General features: G+C 38.1%; 1 protein-coding gene across 6 annotated transcripts in view; it reads right to left on the reverse strand.

Moving 5' to 3' along the window:
• FNIP2 (folliculin interacting protein 2) overlaps positions 1–20,911 on the reverse strand; it is a 50,541-nt gene that overhangs the window by 15,314 nt on the left and 14,316 nt on the right. Inside the window, exons 1-13 of one of the 6 annotated variants that reach the window (XM_068187185.1) lie at positions 17,559–17,782; positions 12,446–12,572; positions 10,334–10,468; positions 9,162–9,262; positions 9,004–9,075; positions 8,298–8,398; positions 8,012–8,101; positions 6,815–6,886; positions 6,095–6,224; positions 2,466–2,667; positions 1,812–1,900; positions 816–962; positions 523–692 (exon numbers count right to left, since the gene is read on the reverse strand). In XM_068187185.1, coding sequence (XP_068043286.1) covers positions 523–692; positions 816–962; positions 1,812–1,900; positions 2,466–2,667; positions 6,095–6,224; positions 6,815–6,886; positions 8,012–8,101; positions 8,298–8,398; positions 9,004–9,075; positions 9,162–9,262; positions 10,334–10,468; positions 12,446–12,572; positions 17,559–17,743 — 1,621 coding nt within the window. In that variant the 5' untranslated portion in view covers positions 17,744–17,782. Of the gene's footprint in view, positions 1–522; positions 693–815; positions 963–1,811; positions 1,901–2,465; positions 2,668–6,094; positions 6,225–6,814; positions 6,887–8,011; positions 8,102–8,297; positions 8,399–9,003; positions 9,076–9,161; positions 9,263–10,333; positions 10,469–12,445; positions 12,573–15,205; positions 15,253–17,558; positions 17,783–20,911 lie in introns of those variants that run through there. The other 5 variants (XM_068187186.1, XM_068187189.1, XM_068187187.1 and 2 more) reach the window with 5 other exon arrangements.

Here is a 20,911-nt window from a genome sequence, read left to right on the forward strand (position 1 = left end):
AAGCTATAAAATATTTGTCAGAGACCAGCCTGAGATACAGAGCATAGAAAAAAAATCTTGCCCCAAGCCCGTTCATGTAACAGTAAGTGAATGGAGCTACTGCCAGTTGCCAGGCTTCTCATCTATTGCCCTGCTCTTTATCCTAGTTATGTGAGAAAGAGATAAAGTGAGGTAGCCAAATTCAACTACAAAGGGCCTCCAAGGCCCAGGTAACACCTCCTCTCAATCCAGTCTATTTCGTCTTGTTTTTTCCCAAACTGCTCAGACCATTCACAGCACTTGCACCATCTTGACACTTCTATAACAAGTTAACCAGACAGTGCAACAGAGGATGTCAACAAGGAACAAGAATAAAAAGCAGGATATGCAAAGAGGCCTCGAAATGCTCTGATTAATCAAGCAGAAGACACCTGTTGGTAGCAGGAAATGTGACCTGGATTACAAGTAGCCCTTATCTAAAAGGAGTGGATGCACAAAGGTGCTTGTTACAGAAAAATTGGAAGCTTTCCAAATCATACTGACCCAGCTGTGCCCAGAGAGGGTTATATGGGTGGGATTTTGCCAGCATGTTCACAGACTGGGATGTGCGCTTCTCAGAGAAGGCCTTGATGGGAGGATGGTCAACTGGCATCACTGTTGGGACCCACGCCAGGTGATATGTCAACACTGCGGTCAGCAAAGCAGCAAAGAATCTAGGAAAAAAAAGTAAAAAAAGCACGTCCAAAGTAACACCCCACTGAGTACTTTAACATAGTCACATGCACTGGGAAGCACATAAACTTTTTCTTAAGAAAAAGGGAGTGGGGGAAACTTACTGATTTTTGTTGATCTGTTCTATCAAAAACGTAAATTCTTTAAGAAAACGCTGGCATAGCTGATTCTTTTCCAGGGTGCTGGACATCATATTAAGCCACACAGGCTCTGCAATCCTTGGAACAGAATATAGGTTCCAGATGGTAACTCTGCTCAAAGAAAATTCCCAAGAAGTCAGTGTTAACATGTACGTTTCAATTCTGCAAATAAATATAAGTAGCCCCTGTCCTCTTCTCTTGTCCAGATTTTTATTTGCCTTTTTTTTTTTTAAGATCTAGGAGACTAAACAAACTGGAAGAGTTTTTACTCTTCCAGTAATTACTAGTGTTCAGAACACTAGTCTGTTCAATTCCTATTATCAGTAACCTAGTGTCTTTGTATGAGTTACATATTTGGCTTCCCTTTTTTGCATTCCCATGTGAATTTCATTCAGAGAAACCATTCAGAAATAAATTTGAGGGGAAGAAGAACCCATTGTATTCATTGCACAGATTCGATTCCAGATATTACAGAACCTCCATTCCATTAAAGCCTTCTCTCTCTCCTGGGCTGATTTGCTTAGCCTTTCACCATTCCTTCCTTTCTCAAGTACAGAAAATAGAGCTTTTGACTGCAACTTTCTTCCCAGTTACATTGTTCAGCATCTATGGCTAGGAGTAGACACATTTATCTGCATGAGTACATCAATCCACCCAACTGCAGAGTCATCAGCAGAAGCCAGCTCTTGATGTGATGTTTAGACTTTAACTGACAATCCCAGGAACATGTGAGTGCAACAGAAATACTTTCATTCTCACTTGGAAAACGGCTGAGCTGGTTTTGCTAAAGTTTCTGAAAACATTTACCCAATAACCAATGCAGAAAATTCATTCACACTAACTTCAAGACTGTCTAAAATACAAGACCTTACATTCAGCTGCTTATAACTGGAAGTGACAAATATCTTTCATGGAGCATGAAAAGTGCTCTCCTTGTAATTCAGAATTCCATCAACTCACCTGAATTCTCCCAGGGCATCCATGACACGGCTGATATAAACCTGCACTCTCTGGCTGGATTCTGCTATTTTTCTACATGAGATCATGGCCTTGATTAAAAGTTAAAGACACAAAACAGCTGCTTAAAGGATTCACATTCATCATATTTTAAAACTTCATTAACATGTCAAAATAACTAAGATCTAGCCCCAGTCCTATACAGCCATTCAGGACAGCAACAAATGCCAATCTCCCTCCACCTCATAGGAGACCAATCCTTAATACTGGACAAGGGGAGAGAAGAGAACATTTCTGTGAGGAAGAAGACAGCAACAAATATTTTGTGTCTCTCTTTTAGACACTGCATGAACGTAAGAGTACCATCATTTCCACAGTCTCTAGGGAGTCGAGAAAACCTCAGAGTGAAATAAGGCAAGAATGAAAGAAAAACCACCCATAGCATAAAACTCTCCATTCTAATTCTGTCCAGAAAGAAACTGCACCTCTTTCAGCAAATGCTGAGTTCCTACGCTGGGCTCAAGCTCAAGACTGCATGTGTAAGGAGGGAGGCAAGTTTGAAACCACGCACCTTCTCCCACACTTCATCTATCAGATTCTAGAATACTTCATTCTGATTGACATTTTTCCACATTATGCCAAATTAGTATTCTGTACCTTTTCTATTGCATATTTCAGCTTGTTCATGTGAGACTCAAAAAGAGGAAAGTGAGAGAAAAAGAAATCCTGGAAGTTTCTCTGTGCTTCTTCTTTTTCAGGCAGAGAAAAGATGATGCTGATGGCAATTTTTTTCCTCCGAACCATTGCAGGATTGGAGCTGCAGCTTTCATCAGCCATACTAAACATTTCTTCAGTGGACCTGTAAGACACATTTGTTAGGACAGTTACCTGTTTACTGAGAGATAATTCAGCTTCTACCTATAGCTCTCTATATAGTGGAAGGTAATTCATTTGTAGGACTCCTTTGACTAACTAAATAAGGCTTTGCTGTCACATGTTTCTGAACAGAGGACGCCTGACATTTTCATGGATAAGTCCTGTGCTTGTTCAAAAAGGAAGACAATCTCCAGAGAGGCCTGGTGTGAACATTTTCCTCTGAAACAGAACTATTAGATTCCCTCCTGGATTTAACTTTGGGAGATGAAGAAAAGGGAACAGAGATACATGACACAAAATCATAACCAAAAAGGTTAAAGGTAACTTTGGAACTGTGAAATGCATCCAGCACTCGAGCTCCTCTTTAGGTGCTCAGCTGCATATCTGTGAAGTTCTCCAATCTGGATTGTTGCTCATGAGGGAAGTTGGGAAACATATAACCTATACTATCTATATTGTTTTGGCATCTCAAGATGGATGTCTGCACTTAACCATACAAAATAAAACTTTCTATTTTAACTGAAGACAAAATGTCACCACCCAGTAATTACTGTGAAAACACAAACTTAATGCCTACAAATACATGTTTGCCCAGCTCAAAATTGTATAGACTTCAGCTTAGAAAGATTTGTTTTCTGCTTAAAACTATAAAAAAAATACCAGAAAGAAAAAAAACCCACCCATCCAGTGGCTATTTTATTCAATAATTAAATAAATAAATAAATATTGCAACCATTATTACTCAAGTTCTCTTTATTTCCTTGATAGTGCTGCCACACTTCTTTCAAAATTATGCCTCTTCTCAATATTACACATGGGTTGCTACTAGGATCAATACTGCTCAATGTTTTGATTATCAGCCTGGCCTGCATATCAAAACACATCTGCAGTGAGTTTGCAGATAATGTCAGATGGGGGAAAAATGGTCAGCCAAGAGAACAGCAGTGTCCAGAAAGGCTGTGGAATCTCTATCCTTAGAGTTTTTCAAGACTTACTCAAGAGTCAAGTTCCACAGACAGAGGGTGTAAATTCCAAGCTACTCCTTTGCACAGGCAACTGATTTGGATGATACACACGAGTCTCAGCCCAGCATAAGTTTTACTATGATTACACAAAAGGGTGGCAAATCCTTCACCCTGTTGTTCTATAAATACTAGCCTTGCAGCGCTAGATATTGATACTGCTGGATTTACAATTTTTTTTTTCCTTGCTTAAAGAGTCATCAATTTCACTGAAAAAACACCATATATATAATGTGTATACATAATTAATTAAAACAGCATGGAAAAAATGTCTGTGGGAAGGAACTTCAACTGAATAATGGGTTTTAATCTACTGAGAAAATACAGGAGAAAAGGACAAAAAAGACAAAAAAGCCATAGACATATTCTGAGCAGCAGCTCATCTGGAAATAGCTTGGTTTTAGAGTTTCTTTTAAGTTAAGACTGCAATACCAGTGAGTGGTAATTTAAAGTTTGAAGTCTTTTCATATCAGAATTATCTTGAAATAGAGTCTGTAGTATTTATAGAACACTATGAAGCAATTAACAAAAGGAAAGACTCGGGGCTAAGCATTCATTCTTTAGTCCATTCTAAAAATAAGTGGTTTACAGTTTAATTGGTTTGACAAAGTTAAATATACAAAAAATTCTCATCACAGAGGTATGAGTCCATGAACACAGGATAAAACACACAATTAAACCCCAACAAAAAACAGCTTGCGGGAAAACAGAGTTCAAGACAAAAACATAACCTCATCTGAACTTCAGGAACTTGCATACAGAGACAGAAATTCCCAAGGAAGTCAGGAAAGGATGGTCAGTCAGCTTCTAAGAAACATCACAAGCTTTTGTACTGCTTCCCAGGAACAGAAATTGAGGAATTTAGGTCTGAGAGAGAAGCCTTTTCAACAAAACTGCTAATCTAGCTTGCTTGCCAATCGACTATGCGAAGTTCCAACTAGACATCTCAATTTCTTTGAGCTATTGGCCTAAAACATCAGTCACAGAGACTGCAGAATCTTGGCAGTAACAACCTGGGGTGCAAACTGTGTGGCACTGAAGTATTAAACCAGAAGCCTACTGTTTCTCTACAAGTAACCAGAAAAAAAGTATCTGAAGAGGCTTTTTGGCTTAGAAAGAATCCCATATCAAGAATAATTCTAGACAGTAAAAATAATGATGTGCTGTTTCCAGTATCTTCCCCCAGCATAGGTTCTCCAGTGGGGGAAAAAAATCAACAACTCTGCTCCGGACAGCAAATAAGCAGCCCAAAGAGGCTACTTTCCTCTAGACAATTTGTAACTTTCAGAACACTTTGCAGAAATTTGTCTACTTCTTAAACTGGGCTGAAATTATCTTATTCACCCTAGATGTTTTAACCTTTTTTACATGGGCTGCTCTCAGCCTTTTTTCTTTAGGAAACTAGACTAAAAAGTACTTCAGTTTACTTTAAGCAACCAGTTTATTCTCAACTGCAAGTGAGATTTAGAAAGAACAACCACTACATTAGTACCATGGCACAATTCTTCATGTTAAAAATGAGAATATCTAGAAAAAAATGCTGCAAGTGTTGGCTGACACTAGGGAAATAAGTCTTTTCAAATGCGGTTTAATTTTTATTTTTTACTGACTACATATTTTAACTGGCAGCTTCTATGCTTCTCTTAACTGAAAAGGGAGAGAGGCCAAATAGCATGAATTTCTTGTAGGTCTCCACTAATTCCATTCTGTCTCTGGGTACAGGTGGATGAGTACAGAGAGAGGATAACAAAGAACCATTTGCTATTTTGCAAATGACAAGGGAAGAATTTGCTTATTAGCTATGAAAAGTCTGGTGCATTCCATGCTTTGTTATGCCACTGAGCTACAAAAGCTAATAAAATTCCAAAACAGAAGCCAAGCTTTTTGATCACAGCTTTTTTTTTTTCTTCCTGTTTTGGCAGAAGTCACATCAGGAACATCCTGTACCAGCCAAGAGAGTCATCATGGGCTACTCCAAAATTTCACTAACTGCTCACTAGTCAGACTTCATCATAGTATAAAGTCATTATGGCAGCAGTGCTGTTACAGTCCCTTTCATCTCAACAGGATGCTCTGCTCCTTCAGAAACAATTTTAATTTATTTTTCAGAATATGGTTTCATACACAGCCTATACATTCACACTATATTAATACACAGCCTATTTATTCAATAAAAATTATTATATTTCAAATTGGGCTTTGAAGTTCACGTTCAGCCAAAACTTTATATTTTTTATTTTGGCAATCTTATGTAACACACACAGAAGATAGAATGAGTCGAGAACACTTAATAACAGGGTTGGTACTTTTATAGGAAAGAGGCTTAAGCTCTGTTTAGCTTAAATTACTGTCAAACAGTTGTTGTAAGAAGAAAGGTGCTACACTCACCACCTTGGAATAATTCCATTCTCTAAACTGGTTGTCTGACTTCGGAGCCAGCGACGTTGATAGCTGCTAGAAGATGATGATGAAGAGCTTGGAGATGGAAAAGGAGTAACCAGAAGACTGCTCAGAGATGCTATGAAGAAAGCAAGAAACCCCACATACAATGAATCACAAAGAGGGCTGGTTAAATACTTTTCATACTCCAACAATAATTTCCCACAAGTATTGCTCTTGCTTGCTGATCTTTTTCACACAACTCACTTGAAACATGAAAGACACTTATTTTAAATAAATCTTGCTGCTTGAGGACATTCATTTGCTATAAAAGTAGGAGATCATCCCTACTAAAACACACCAAAATGTATCTTATTCTCATTAAAAGTGTTTTCTCCATAGACTGGTTGCACTCTCATGACAACAGACAGGACGACTTCTGGACTTCATTTTCATATTCAGTATAAAAAGCCACTTCTCTTCATTTGCTCTAGTAAAGGCTCTAGATTATAAACTGGTTAAGAACCCAGAACATGGTGGCTGTAAACAAAGAATATAATTACAAATATTTTCACATGAAGCCTTGGGGCAAATGCAGAAGGCAAACCATCTAGCAGATAAAACAATTGTGCATTTATAGGTCATGAGGTGTCTATATTTCAGGTGAATCACTGCAACAAAGAATTGTAAAAATTACAAAAGCAGGCAAACAAGATAGACAGCAGATACCTGACCGAGCAATGCCGCTGTCTCTGTCCTCATTTTGTCCTCTGCTAGGCATATCAACAGGTGTGCTGTGTGCTAAAATAAACAGAGCAGATCAATAGAAAATATTACATAATTCATCATACTATTTGTCAGCATTTAAAAAAAATGTTTAAGTTTAAAGGTCATACACCAAAAAAATTACATCCTGTACTGTTGCTCAAAATCAGCATGGTGTGAAGAGAGGTGGCAGCAAACAGTAGCCTATGCTGTGTATCATGTTACTACAGGAAGGTTATTTGCCCCAGTGTAAATGTAAAGACATCTCTGAGGAGCTTAAGAATATGAATACAGTCTGCATTATCAGAAATCAGATATACTTTGAAAGTGAGGGTCGGTGGTACTCATCTGTCACTCTTGATAAACTCATCTGTCACTCTTGATAAACTCTGAGTGTGCAAGACTGTCCTTTGACATAGGTTAAGATCAGAATGAAATAGTGTAGCACAAGGTCCACTAAAAGCTTCTGCTTCACTTGCTGAGCTGAGATTTACTGTCCACAAAGCCTTACAGTAAGAAACATTCAGCCTATGTCAGATTACATCGAAGTGTTAGTAGTGCAGAGTTATCAATTTGTAGAGCATGCAATATTTGCAAAGGTTGTGAAAAAATTGCATTGGTATTTCAGTTCACATTTTTGCAATTAACAGAAGTAATTAGGCCTAAGATCTACCCACCTGCATGGAGCATCATTCTGCCTGTAAAAAGAGACTTTCTGCAGCTTAAAGTTTTGAGAATTAAAGAAATTAATATTGCTTAAGAAAAAAACCCTCAAAGCCTCCCAGACTTAGCTCAAGAATTTTGAATGTCTGCCGTGAAATTAAAAAGTAGCAAGAGAAGAAAAAGCTGTACACCAGCAAGACACCTGCATGTTAGCAATAAACCAGCAATAAGCCAGGAAACATAAGTTCTCCAAGAAACATAAGGGCTAATTAATCTTTAAAAACACTGCATAAAAATATCTTTAAAATTAAACACAGTAATTAAGCCATTTTTTCAGAAGACATATTTTTAAGTATAAGCCAGATACACCTGTTGTCACTACTTCTTTAGCCCGCTGTTTCTAGAGACTAATTATGCATGTCCTGCAAAGATTCAGAAGGAGCTGGATTTGTGTGTGCATATGGATGGGTCACACTGTGGCTGGCATTCCACACAAACCTGCAAAGAAAGAAGCACTGCGGATGAGCCGGAGGGGACCTCCTTCAGACACACCCTGCAGCAGTTTGCTGCTACACAGCTGTAACACACCTAGGAAACAAAAGCAACGTAGAGAAAATGGAAAAAATGGAAAAAAAAAAAAAAAAAAAAAAAAAAAAACCAAAACAAAACCCACAAAAAAAAACAAAACACCAAGGAAGTGATGTACTGGGAAAAAAAAAAGCCAAAACTGAATGAACAGATGGCCTCGTGTTGATAGAAAGACATAGAACCTGGAAATATTTACCTAAATTACTTCCACTGCGACAGGTTCCCAAACCATTCTGATTGGAGCTCAGCTTTCCCAGACTGGGATCTTGGTTGATGTATTCAAAGCTATCTTGCAAGCTAAAACAGGGTGAAAAGCGAGTATTCCTTGAGAATATGATCAATAGGCATTAATATTAGCTTAAGAATTAAGTTCATTTTATAAAAAAAGAAGGCTGAATATTAACTTTAAAACCAAATTGAAGGACAAGTAGGTTTCTGAAACTGGAAGGAAACAGGCATTTATTTTTTATATTTGAATCATTGGAAGCTTCTTTATATGACATTTGGGATTCAGTTTATTCGTATTTGCCCATTTTGGGGAGGAGGTACAACAGAACAGTGTATTTGTTGAAGGAAACAGAAGTGGGATATGGGGACAAAGCATTCTCAGCATATCCCTTCCTCACCCTTCTGACAGCAGTAAGAGATGGAGGTTTTGATTGTCCAAAGCACCTAATCTTTGAACTTTATTGCATGTCCTGGACAAATTAGGAAGTAGAGACTTGGAGATTTACTTTTTTTCATTAAAAACTTGGCCGGCCTAATTAGGATCTATTAAGAGAATCCTTCTCCACAGCTGCCTTCCCGATTTTCTAGCAGAACTACAAAAGGAGAAAGACAGACAGACAACTGCACTGGCTGGGAAAGGAAAGAAATTATACATAAAAAAAAGCCATTCTTACTTATTGTTGCTTCCACTGAAGCTTCCTACCCTGGCTGAGAAGACTTTACTTATCATCAGCTGTGGGGGAGAGCTGAAAGGATAAACAGTCATTTATTTCACTGAGTCATCAATTCCAAGTGCCTGACAAGACAGTGCCTCACAGAAAAGGACACTCACCGTATGTAGTGAATTTTCAAGGTGGAGCCTTTGTAACTCATTGCCACTGAGCCAAACATCATTTCTCCCAGCATATTGACATCGGAGGCTGGTCTGGTATACTACACAGACAAGAAGATGGGAACAGCAACATCAAAAATAACTTTGCACACTATTTCAAATTACCATAGTGCCACAGCGATGCATTTGGAATGGAGAATACAAAGAAGTTCAACTTTTTCATGCAGAGTAAGATCAGCGTGCATTCAGTGTGGGTTTAACACTGTGGATTTAGCAAGTACTGCAGGAAGAAATCCTGCATTTTGCTCACTAGATGAGCAATGCTACCCTTGTTCCAGGGGGACCTCCAAAGGCAAGAGAGAAAAAAAGATCTTCTGCATTTCAAAAGAAATAGCTGTGTCCCACAACATTCCCATATAACAGAGTATTTGATAAAAGCCATAAATGTTCACAGGACTTGGATTCTGTGGTCTGAATCCCCAAAAAATTAACTGCCTTCCTTATTTAAATGAGTAAATTCACCTTCCCTGCCTTTGTAGAAAGCTTCTTGGAAACGTTTTTTATTGGAAAATTATTTGTTATTATACTTAGAAATGCAGTCTTCAGATCAGTTGCTTATTTTGTTTCAAAGACTGAGCATCAATAGCAAATACAAAGAGGAGTTTGGTAATTCTGAAGAAAATCACCTTCCAGTTAAATATAATTATTTTCTTTTCCCACCTTAACCCATACATCCTTCAAACTTCATTTTTCTAGGTGAAATGCTAATGCTTTTACTAAGAAAGAGAGAGAGTACCTAAAATTTAATGTTATAGTAAGACGGATTAAAGGGACTCTTAATAAACCATGTTCAACCACCTCTTCAGAACTGACCTGAACCATAAGCAGACATGAACAGAGAACAGTATAGTGCTTCTTCTTATGACAAAATGCTATTAGATATATTTCACAACTCCTTGACAGGTAAGACCAAGATAGACTAAAAGGTTAAGATGCACCCACACATATTTTTATTCTACAATACTTTAAGGATAGAGTAGATATCTCAAGGTTCAGATTAAGCTGTAATGTAATCGAAGCTAAAGTCATTCAATATATCTAAATGAAGGCTTTAATAAACTTACTTCTTCAGTAGAATGGAAAAACAAAAGCTACAAAGTAACAAATATTACCTGATACTTCGGTATCTGTTCTTTGATATTTTGCATACAGCTTAAAGAGGGACTATGGGAAGAAACACTGTTGTTCCCATTGCTTGCTTGGCAGTTCTTGGCAGAAGTCTTTACAAAAGCCTCGTCTGCCATTTTCTATGTCAAAACAGAACAAAGTGATAAAAAGTAAATCTGAGAACTCCCATCTCTAAACATATCATGGCAAGAATCTTCTTAAAACTACAGAAAAGGAACAGAAATAAAGAATACTCTTATTTGGTTCAAATAATACATATCAGTTTTAAATTTTTTTTTTAAATGCCAGCATCAGAGCAAGAGAACTGCTCTCACATTCACACTGTCAGATAGGTTTTCATAGTATCACATATAATTGGAGTAATCAGTTTCACGGGAATATTATTCCCAAATGTTATTAATTACTCTTTGTAATATTTACCAAAATTTATGTAACCAAAATCTCAGCTTATGGGTTTCTTACAAACCAATTTCTGCACTCATTTGCACAATAATCACTCAATTTGCATATAACTTTTGCTCCCAAATGATTAACAGATTTCCAAAACAGAAGAAAAGCCAGCAAAAACAAGGGATGAATAATCCATCATTTGGTAGAATTAGCAGGTTAAAGACAAACAACGTATCTGAATATTCAATGTGAATAAGCCTTACTATATTTAAAAAGAATACACAGTATACACACACATGCTTCCTTGACTTCAATTTAAACAGGACTGAGTATGAAAGCAATTTTGTCTTAATTTTCAATGACTCAAGTTTTAGTTTTGATGTTTGATAACAACCAAATACTCAAAATAATTTTTAACATCTAGGTATTTGCATGGCATTCAAAGTACTTTGGCTGTTTTAAAAGGGTACCTAGATTAGTGAGTGTCTGGCTAGAAAACAGATTATAGCCTGTATCATGTGTTATGAGGGAGGTTATAATCTGTTTTATGTCAGCGCTGCATAGAGAGCTTCTGATAGGACATTTTGTAGTTAACTTTTAGCTAAGGTATTCAAGCAAGTAGAATAATTTGAGTATTTAAATGAAGCCAGAAATGCAGAAATGCATTTTTTGCGAAGACGCTGTTTGTTTTAAAACAACTTTAAGATACTAAGTAATAACCTTGATTTTGGGCGGGGGGTGGGAGAAGAGGGGAAGCAAGATTAACAACCAGTCTGACCCATTTATGCTCTTAAGTAGGTGATCAGACATCAGCTGATGATGCTCATCAGTCTTACCGATTCAGCACAATGACATATTTACAGTGTGACTGAAATAGATATTGTTGCTTTCTAAGCATCTTCATAACTAAGTTCTACAAGTTGTGACTGCTCTTCTATGGCTTATACAGGTATATATATAGCTCTGCAATAAACCATGTTAGTCTAACTAGCTGAAGCTGCTGGTTCTAAAAACACTTCAAAACAAACAAAAATCTGAAATAATTTAATGTAGAAGAAAAACAGAGGCAGTAGGAAAAAAACGAAGCAAAACCACCACAAAACAGAAAACACTGTTGGTTTACTGAGCTTAAAATGACCTAAGTTTGCTGAAAGCTTTACTCCACAATTTGTGTGCTCGGAGAGAAGAAGAACTTAGATCTTGACAGCATCCACTCTCGCTTCTATATGTCACCAGAACTTACATGGCCATATATATTGCCATGTGTCATGCTTACACAATACAACGTGGTTAACTAGTGAAGTTGTTTTAATTCACATAAAGACAACAGCTTTACTACTCCAAACACCAAAGGAAAAACGCACTTTTAGACACATGGTGGACATCACTGAAACGGATTGCACAGCTGGGCTAACAACAAAAACCAAACCCAGTCAACATTAGAAAGGCTGAAGAAATACTCATTTCAAAGGTAAATAGATTTCTCTGCCCGAAAGCAAATCTGAATTGTTATGTTTGAATACCATAATTATATTACAAATATCAAATACCAGATATGTTCATAGGCTTGCTGTAATGATGCTTGTTGCAGATATCACAGCGAAAGATCACAAGATTAAGAAGATGACACCGTCCTACTAAAAGAACTGCTTTTGGAAAGGAAAACAAAAGAGCAGTAGGACAACAGCAAAATTAAAATTTCATACCTGAACCACAGCTTCATCAATTTTGCGGACTGCTTTGGAATCAAATAAGACCTGTCTGCCTCTCCTCTCACAGTCTTGGTAAACTATCAGGCGGATTTCATTCAAGTCGAACTCCGAAGAGGACCAGCTACGGATTAGAAACATGAAATATTAAAATAGCGTGTTTACTTCGCTGGTTCATTTATGTGAAGAAACAGGTATTAGGCAAATACATGTTTTACTTAACATTTACAGAATCTAGACTGCAAATCACATAGCTCCAAGGGAAAAGGAACTCCAAAGGAGTGTCTAAGCTCAGTGTCACTGACAAAGGCAGGCACAGCCAGACCAATTTTCATCCAATCTTCTTCCAAAATTTTCCAGAAAGAGAACACAAAACTTTGTCTCAGCAACCTGCTCCAGGTCTTACTACTATTACTCTCTTCTCTGTACACAGCCTGGATCATCCTTATTATAAGGTAAGCGTACTATTTTATGCAATATTCCCAGGGGCAGAAAGGATGACCATCCTCTCTACTGCAGCCTTTCAAAAACACAAGGCTTACACCCTCTCTCTTCTTTCTCTAAACAACACAAACCTAATTCCTTTTGACCTATTCCTGACAATATAAGTTAAGATTTTCCCAAAGTTTAAGTCTTGCAACTGATAGACAAGGTTTATGTTGCTCCATTCTTCTTCCCTCTTTTCTGAGATATTTCAGGGGTTACAGAGCAGCCATCGATTACTGAGACTTGATGTCCAGCTACAATGAAAATCATTTACTACATGAAACCAAGATACTTGAACTTCAACCTGAAGCAAAACAATTCTCTCAAGCCAGAATCTGCCCATATTCCAGAGATACAACATGGCACATGACCAGCCTCGCTGCACTACCACAGTGGCTGAGGAGCCAAACTGATCATTGTGGCAATTACAAGAAACCTCATTTTCTAATTCCAAAAGGAGTTAGTCTGCACATCAGAGCATGGAGATTTGCTTGGCCTCGGCTTCAGCTACAGAAAACACTTTTCAGGTTATGTAGCTGACAAGCTGAAATCAGTGGAAAAAACCTACTACTGCATAAAGCAGTGCCACAGAGCACTGATGCTCAGTCACACTGCCCCAACCCTGACCTGGATGGACTGCACCTGGGGGTAAGAGTACAACTGTTATTAATAGTTGTTGGTTTAACAAACTGCATAACAGACTTCAGTCAAGGCTACACTGATCTTCCACCCAAAAGAAGGTTTCATTTAGGAATTTCCCCAAACAGTGCTTTACAGAAATGGAAGGTAGATAATGGAGAAAAGAGCATAAAGATCACTGTACAGACAAAAGACTAGAATTTATGAAGCTATTTCTTTTATTCCATGCTCTGTCAACATCCATAACAGTGAGTTAAACACTATCAAATCCTGCTAGAGTCAGTATAATTGCTTTAGAAATACACTTGCAGATTTGTGATTTTAAAATAATTTTAAGTAGAGCCAGCTTAATTTCTTTATTGTGCTCTATGTAGCTAAAAAAAATAAGCCTAAATAGGCATCTTTTTCAAACGTGAAAGACCTTGATCTGAAGGTCTATTTTTAAACATCTTGGGACAGAATAAGCCAGATACCCATCTCTACTGTAAGGTACTCTAATGTAAGTATGCTGTATGTACGTAATATACAAGGTTTCCCAGCATGGAACAATGCTAAAGGCTGTTTTGCCATCCACAGTGAGGAAACTTCTTGATGTCTGTGTAACATGTTGCCTCCAGAATTGCTGAGAGTGCCAGGCAGATTTCTTTTCAAGCCTTCCCTTTCAAAGGCAGTCACAGCATCACGTTAACCTGCATGAGACCAGACCTGATACCATTGTTGATAGTTGCCCAACAGAGATCCTACACACCTTGCTTACACAGAGAGCTGCAACTACACCATCTGTGTAAGAAGTCTGTTACTAGTTTCTCAGCCCACTGCCTGTGCAATGCTATTACAAAATCCAGTTATACTGAATGCAAGAGAAGTCAGAGCCATCAATACACTTCGTCCTAGTCTGCCACATGAATCTGATACTCTTCAGTACCAGATACCCCAACATCTCTTCAGTTACACAGCTATCTATTTACTACTTACTTGCTGCAGCAGACAACCTGAAGTAACTATGCTATTTTCTTTAAAAGGCTGCAGGTCTTTCCTTCCTTTAGCAACAAAGAAAAGTTACATCTCTATGACTTTAGCTTAAATTCTATGCAAGAGCAAAGTCTTATTTATCTCCATGACTGACACAGCAGCATCCATACTTCAAACGACAGGCTTGCAAGTCTAAACTAAGATTCATTTCAGACACAGATTGAGCCAATTTTGCCCTGCATCTGTCCACTGATGCAGGATTGCATGCAGGCTGGGATGCATGAATTCAGGTTTCCTTATGAACAAGAAAATTCCCTTATTATGCATCAAAGCAAACCTCATGCTGTTCACACAGTGCTGACTTCTGTATAAGGCATGAACTGGATTTTATGTTAAAGTAGAAGCCAACTTAAAAGCCTTTTCCACACAACATGCTAGAACCAAAGACTGCTGCAATCTGCCAGAACTACAGATTATCTAGTACCAGACATCAACAAGCTAAGCAATTACACAAAATCTATCGTACAGAGCTTCATGTGACTAATAAACCAAATCTAGGGAAATAATTTCAGATAATGCTTCCTACAGTTCGAACCAAATATCAAACTTATATTTTAATGATGCCATTGCTTACAAATGCATTTACTGCAGCAGACCTACCCATTACAGAAGAGATCCTCATTTGATAACATCAAGCATATCTATAGGCAACTTATACAGGCATACAAGTCCATGTAGTCTCATTACTTCCACATGGAATAAAGCAGCAGGCCCAAGACTAGTCAGATGACCGGGATGTTTATGCCCATCACAAAAGCTGATGAGCACTACTTACAGTACTTCTACCCTTTATTGTTTAAGAGAGGTTATGTAACACAGTTCCCCCAAAACATGGACAACAGGAGTGTTCAATCATCTCCTAAAAGCAGAGTGTTGAAGAATACAGACAGTACACAGACTCATTGGTCAGCTCTGTTTTCACATGCATAAAAACCAAAATCCCAGAATGTTACTTCCTTATCTCTCTATCAGCTGATGGCTTATTTAGCAATGCCAGGTCCTGAATATTCTTAAAAATCAGCGGAATGAACTAAATTAGTATGATCTTGTGTATATGTTCACATTTCAGGTTAAATGTGGCTGTTCTGACGAAACATATTTTCTTATTTGATCACAGAAGTAAGAGCCCCCCAAATCTTTTCACCCCTTTTTGTAACTATGCGACCCTTCCTGTTACTTTTGTCTGCTCTGCTAACTGTTGGACCCTCCCGTAAACTGAATTCTCTGCAGCAACAAAAGTCTATCCAAGCACATGAAAATGGATCAGAAACATGGCTGGAGAAAGGAAGAAGTAGAAGGCAGTGGAACCTGCACCTCTTGGTGGCAGCATGACTTACACTAACTCACTTGCTCACCATGGAACTACATACCTTTAGGAAAGGGCACAAAGAAAATGTTCCTGATCCATTCCAAGTAAGTATTGAGGCTAGTTGAGATGTTAATTGAGTTTTCTTGTTCCCAAGTCAGTTCTCTGTCTGCTTAGTGAGCTGACTCCCTAAGGGGAGCCAGTTCCAAAAGAACTTAAAAGGCCAAGGCCAGGACAAGGGGAAAAAGGAAAAGAGCATGATGCTAAAAAACAAATGAAGAAGTGGCTCCTTCAGTCACCATCAGTCTGTTTGAGCAGGTCAGCTTACCTAGCCCCACCTTCAGATTGTATCTTTACCTTACGTGGAAGATGCTAGAACTAACAAACACTATCATCAAGTCAAAATAAATAAACCAAATCAAGCTGTGTTCATATGACAGTAGAACCAGGTCTACTACAGATACTAAAATGCTATGGATTTTGTTTTTTTTAAAGGAAGCCACAAGTTTGGAACAGCTCACTGATATCCTGAAAAGCTTTGTCCCCAGAGAAGCTTAAGCTTGCTTTATTTTCTCCTACACATGCTACTTTCCTTTGGCTTTTTCAACATTTCTTCTATTACGGTTATGAGACATGGAGGCAACAGCTCTCTTACTTAGGGGAAAGCAAACTTGTTTGTTCCGGGAAAAAATTCAGAAAAAATTTGCCTCATTCTGCCATGAATAAATACTTTCAGTTAATACTGATCTCCAAACTCTAATGTTTACAAAGAAAGCTTTTGCTTCACCTTTATAATTATTAGCGTGAATGCAATAACTGAAGAGTGACCTATTCATTTATATTCAACAACTACTTCAGCTGACCTTAAACTGTTTTTGAAAGTGACTAACCCCTCACTCCTTCAGTGCAACATCTACAGGCTAGAGAACCAAACAGACTGAAATATATATGTATATTTATCTATGTTTTTCTGCTTCTTAGGCCAGCAATCCTGAATGTAGAATACTAATTCTAAAACCCTTGGCTGCTAGAATTTGGAAAAAGCCACCCTGAACTGTATTTTCAACACAGCTATATAGCTATAAAGAGTCAGACACTGGAGACACGCTGGCACATGTCTGAGAAGGACAACACAGAAGTTAAATAAATACCATTCCCACTTCAGATTACTCTGATGTAATGCTTGAATTAGAGGTAATTTACAAGAAAAGCAGAGGGTTTCCCTCTCTTCACAGAGGGTTTTCCCCACTTCACAGTATTCTCTCCTGTCAGCTCCGCACACTGTTAGTACTTGACCCACTAACACAGGAGGTGGCAAAAAAGTAAAAGAAGGGAAACTAATTAGGGAACTAGAAAAAGAATGTAAGATTATTTAACCTTAATTGAAAAGAAAAGCAATTAGCCTTTATGCCTCAGTGTGCATATACATAAATCTTACACATCAGAGTCAAGAATGACGGTTCAGTTTCAAACAGGAAAGACTTTCTGGAGTTTCAGTCAGCATCATCATCAAAAATAAGCTTTTAACAGAACTTTCTCAATTATTTACAAAATAGCCTTTCAGGCACATGATTATAAACCTAGTGTCACATAAAAATGTCCTTTCTTTGTCAAAAATCATATACATCCAAAAAGTTACATGCATACCTGTTTTGCAGCAGTCTAGTCACTTTGTTGGCACAGCTGACACTTTCGTCTCTCAAAGACTTTCTAATTCTTTCATCCAATTTGGTACAAGAGAGATTATTTCCAAGCTGTACATCATTGTTGTTTCTTGTTCTTTCTATTTGTCCCCCAGTGCCATTTGCAGTTTTTGGTGTACCCCCACACATTTTCTTAGCTACAAGTCCTCTTGTAAAGCTCCCTCAAGGAAACTAAATACCTGCTGAAGAGAAACAGCCTCAAGCAAGTTTCTTCACTATCGATCAACCATTAACGATGGTAATTTACCATCAGCTTTCTTCCCTATAAAGGAAGACAGTCTGCTGAATTTCCAGCTGGGGGAAAAAAAGGCAAAGCAATCTTCATATATTCCATAAGCCATTAATACAAAAGGACAGCTGTAGCTAATGTACTCCTGCAATTATTCCAGACAGAACAGACATGACTTTCAGGTTTCAGAAGCCATCGTGGACTTGCTCTTGCTGCTGTCAGAGGTTTTTCTTCTAAGCCTGGTGCAAAGCTGTAGCAGATACAACAGCTAATATTGACTTTAGCTATGTTTGTTTCCTGGTATGTGATTTAGGTAGCTGGCAATTATGTAGTCACAAGACTGAACCATATGGCCTCTTCAAAAAAAAAAAAAAAAAAAAAAAAAAAGCATAGTTGCTTTTGCAGTGACTCGCCCTTAGTTGCAAGGTTGTTCTAACACTGGCTACAACACCCTGTTAATGGCTCTCATGTGAGCAAGTGTCATCTGACAACCCCTAGCAACCTCATTTAGCTTAGGAGCAAGTAAGAATCCGTCATCATTGCCATATGGTTATCAGTTTAAAAAACCCAAGTACCAACACCAAGAAACATGCTAGATATTCTACACTGTAATGACTTTATTTCTAAGGACAAATACTACTTCTACTTGGACAAGAACTTGACACTAGTACTTTGAAAAGCTTTTTTGAAAAGTATGAAGGAAAACAATAAGAAAAGGTTTGTTGCAGACTTCAAGTTGCTTGATGAGAATTTACAGTCATGTGCCTCTTCAAATAATTCAATGACAGCACTGATGACAAAAACATCTCATAAAATACTCCCAAGTAAATTTAAGTTTTTGAACAGAACAAAGGAATCAGGTCACAGAAGAGAGAACATCATTGAGTCCAACTCCTGGGCCTGCACAGGAACATCCCCAAGAGTCACACTTAATGCCCCAAAGTGCTGTCCAAACACTTTTTGAACTCTGTCAGGGATTGGTGCTGTGGACACTTCCCTGGGGAGCCTGTTTGAGTGCCCAAACACCCTCTAGGTGAGTAACTTTTTTCCAGTATGCAACCTAAACCTCCTCAGCACAACTTCAGGCCAATCCCTTGGGTCCTGTAACTGGTCACCACAGAGAAGAGATCAGTGTCTGCCTCTCATCTTCCCCTCATGATGAAGTTGTAACTGCAATGAGGTCTCCTCTCAGTCTCCTGTTCTTCAAGCTCAACAAATTGAGTGGCCTCAGCCATTCCTCATACAGTTTTTCCATAAGGCCCTTCATCATCTTTTTTGCCACCCTTTGGGCACTCTCTGATAGCTTAAATATCTTTCTTGTATTGCACCGTCCAAAACTGCACACAGGGTGTTCTGTTAGGCTCTGGTAATTCTACTGCAGAACAAAGTCCTCTTCCCCATCTTTGCTTTAAAATAAGTTATCCAGACATATCTGCTCATAATTCACACCTCTCATGAATTACAATGGGCTTTCTCCTCATCAGTAAAATTTTAGACATTTTATAAGATAACAGCACTACTGCAATTTCCCTTCCAGGTTAAAAAGGGAAAATAACTTCGTTAATGGTCAACCAGACCAGCAGTAGAGTTTGAAGCAAGATTTCAAAACCCAGTGCTACGTGCACCTGCTAAATAGCACAGCACCCTTAAAATGATTTTGCAATCACAGTTAACCCCAACCTCTAAAAACTGGACAGAAGTGAAGCAAAAAACTAGAGCAAGGTTAGGTTGAACAACTTGCTCGGTTGCTGAAGGAAACCTGTAGCAATAAAAAAACAGCTCCACTTCAATCCCCAGAGAAGTGACAAGTACTGGATCACAATCACTCCTCCTTCCAAGAATGGCAAACAAGTGAAATCTTTGGCCTGTTCTCAAGTGACTTAAATGATCTAGGAGAAGACAACTCTAGTCCTCACCTCATTGAGGAAGACTACTTTAAACACCAGTGTTACCAGTCATCTTTGAAGCACAAATGAAATAAGTGAAATAATACACTTTGACTAAGATGAGGAAATCATAGCTTTCGCTTCTGTACTACCCTTTCCTCAAACAAACCAGAATTCTGGAGCATTCATCAAACTATCAAATTCCCATCAGGGATTAGAACAAGGAACTCCTGTAAGCTCACTAAATAGATGTGCTTCACAACACTACCTCATCGGTAAATGCAATCATCTGTAGAAAAATATAAATCCTAAAGTACCAGAAGAATTAACATTGCAAATCCACAGAACAGTTTCTAAACAACAACAAAATAATACATAAATCCACACATGGAAAACACACACAGTCCATAAAGTAGATAACACAGAAAATGGAAGAAAGTGTCCTGCTCTGCAGATAGAATCCTCTGTGAAGCTGAATTTAATCACTCTTTTTCTAGGCTATGTGACAGCATGTCACCTGCTCTGTTTGTAGGTCATTTCCTGTCTTTCATCTTCACTGCAAGACAATTGCCTAAATGATTTTGACTCAAGGTAATACTTTAGCAAGAAAATTCGGGGTGGGGGAAAGAGGAAATCAATGTATGCAGTGAAGCTTAAGAACAATTATCTGTATAATTTACAGCTTTCCTCTAAAATTTAAGCCGTGTTTTCAAATCTAAGAGAATATTTTCAGAGACCCATGCAAGGTTTTCCAAACAGCTTTTAGAAGTGGCTAGAGAAGCTTAGGAAAAAAGTTTGAATCACACCTGCTGTTTCAGTGAGCATTTCTTTTTGCAAAACATACACTTAGCAAAATTGATACACAAAAAATGCCTAGACCCAGACATTCAGGATTAGTGCCAAAACACATATTTAAAGATGAAGTGTAATCTCTTTTGGATCACTTAATGATGATTTCCCTCTTTTAGTCCATTGAATAGCTTATGGGGAAGACAGGTTCCCATCCTCCCTCCTAATTTGCCTCATTTACCCTCCATTGTTTCTTCTATTTCTAAAACCTCAGATATGGAAGAGTTGTGCTGATTGATGCCACACCACATTCCTTTTCCACAATGACTTAAAGTAGTCCTAATATGGCAAAGCTCTATTAACCTGAGATGAACTACCTTGTTCAAGCATGAT

This window comes from Anomalospiza imberbis, chromosome 4, assembly GCF_031753505.1.
Source record: "Anomalospiza imberbis isolate Cuckoo-Finch-1a 21T00152 chromosome 4, ASM3175350v1, whole genome shotgun sequence".
NCBI classification, from domain to species: domain Eukaryota; kingdom Metazoa; phylum Chordata; class Aves; order Passeriformes; family Viduidae; genus Anomalospiza; species Anomalospiza imberbis.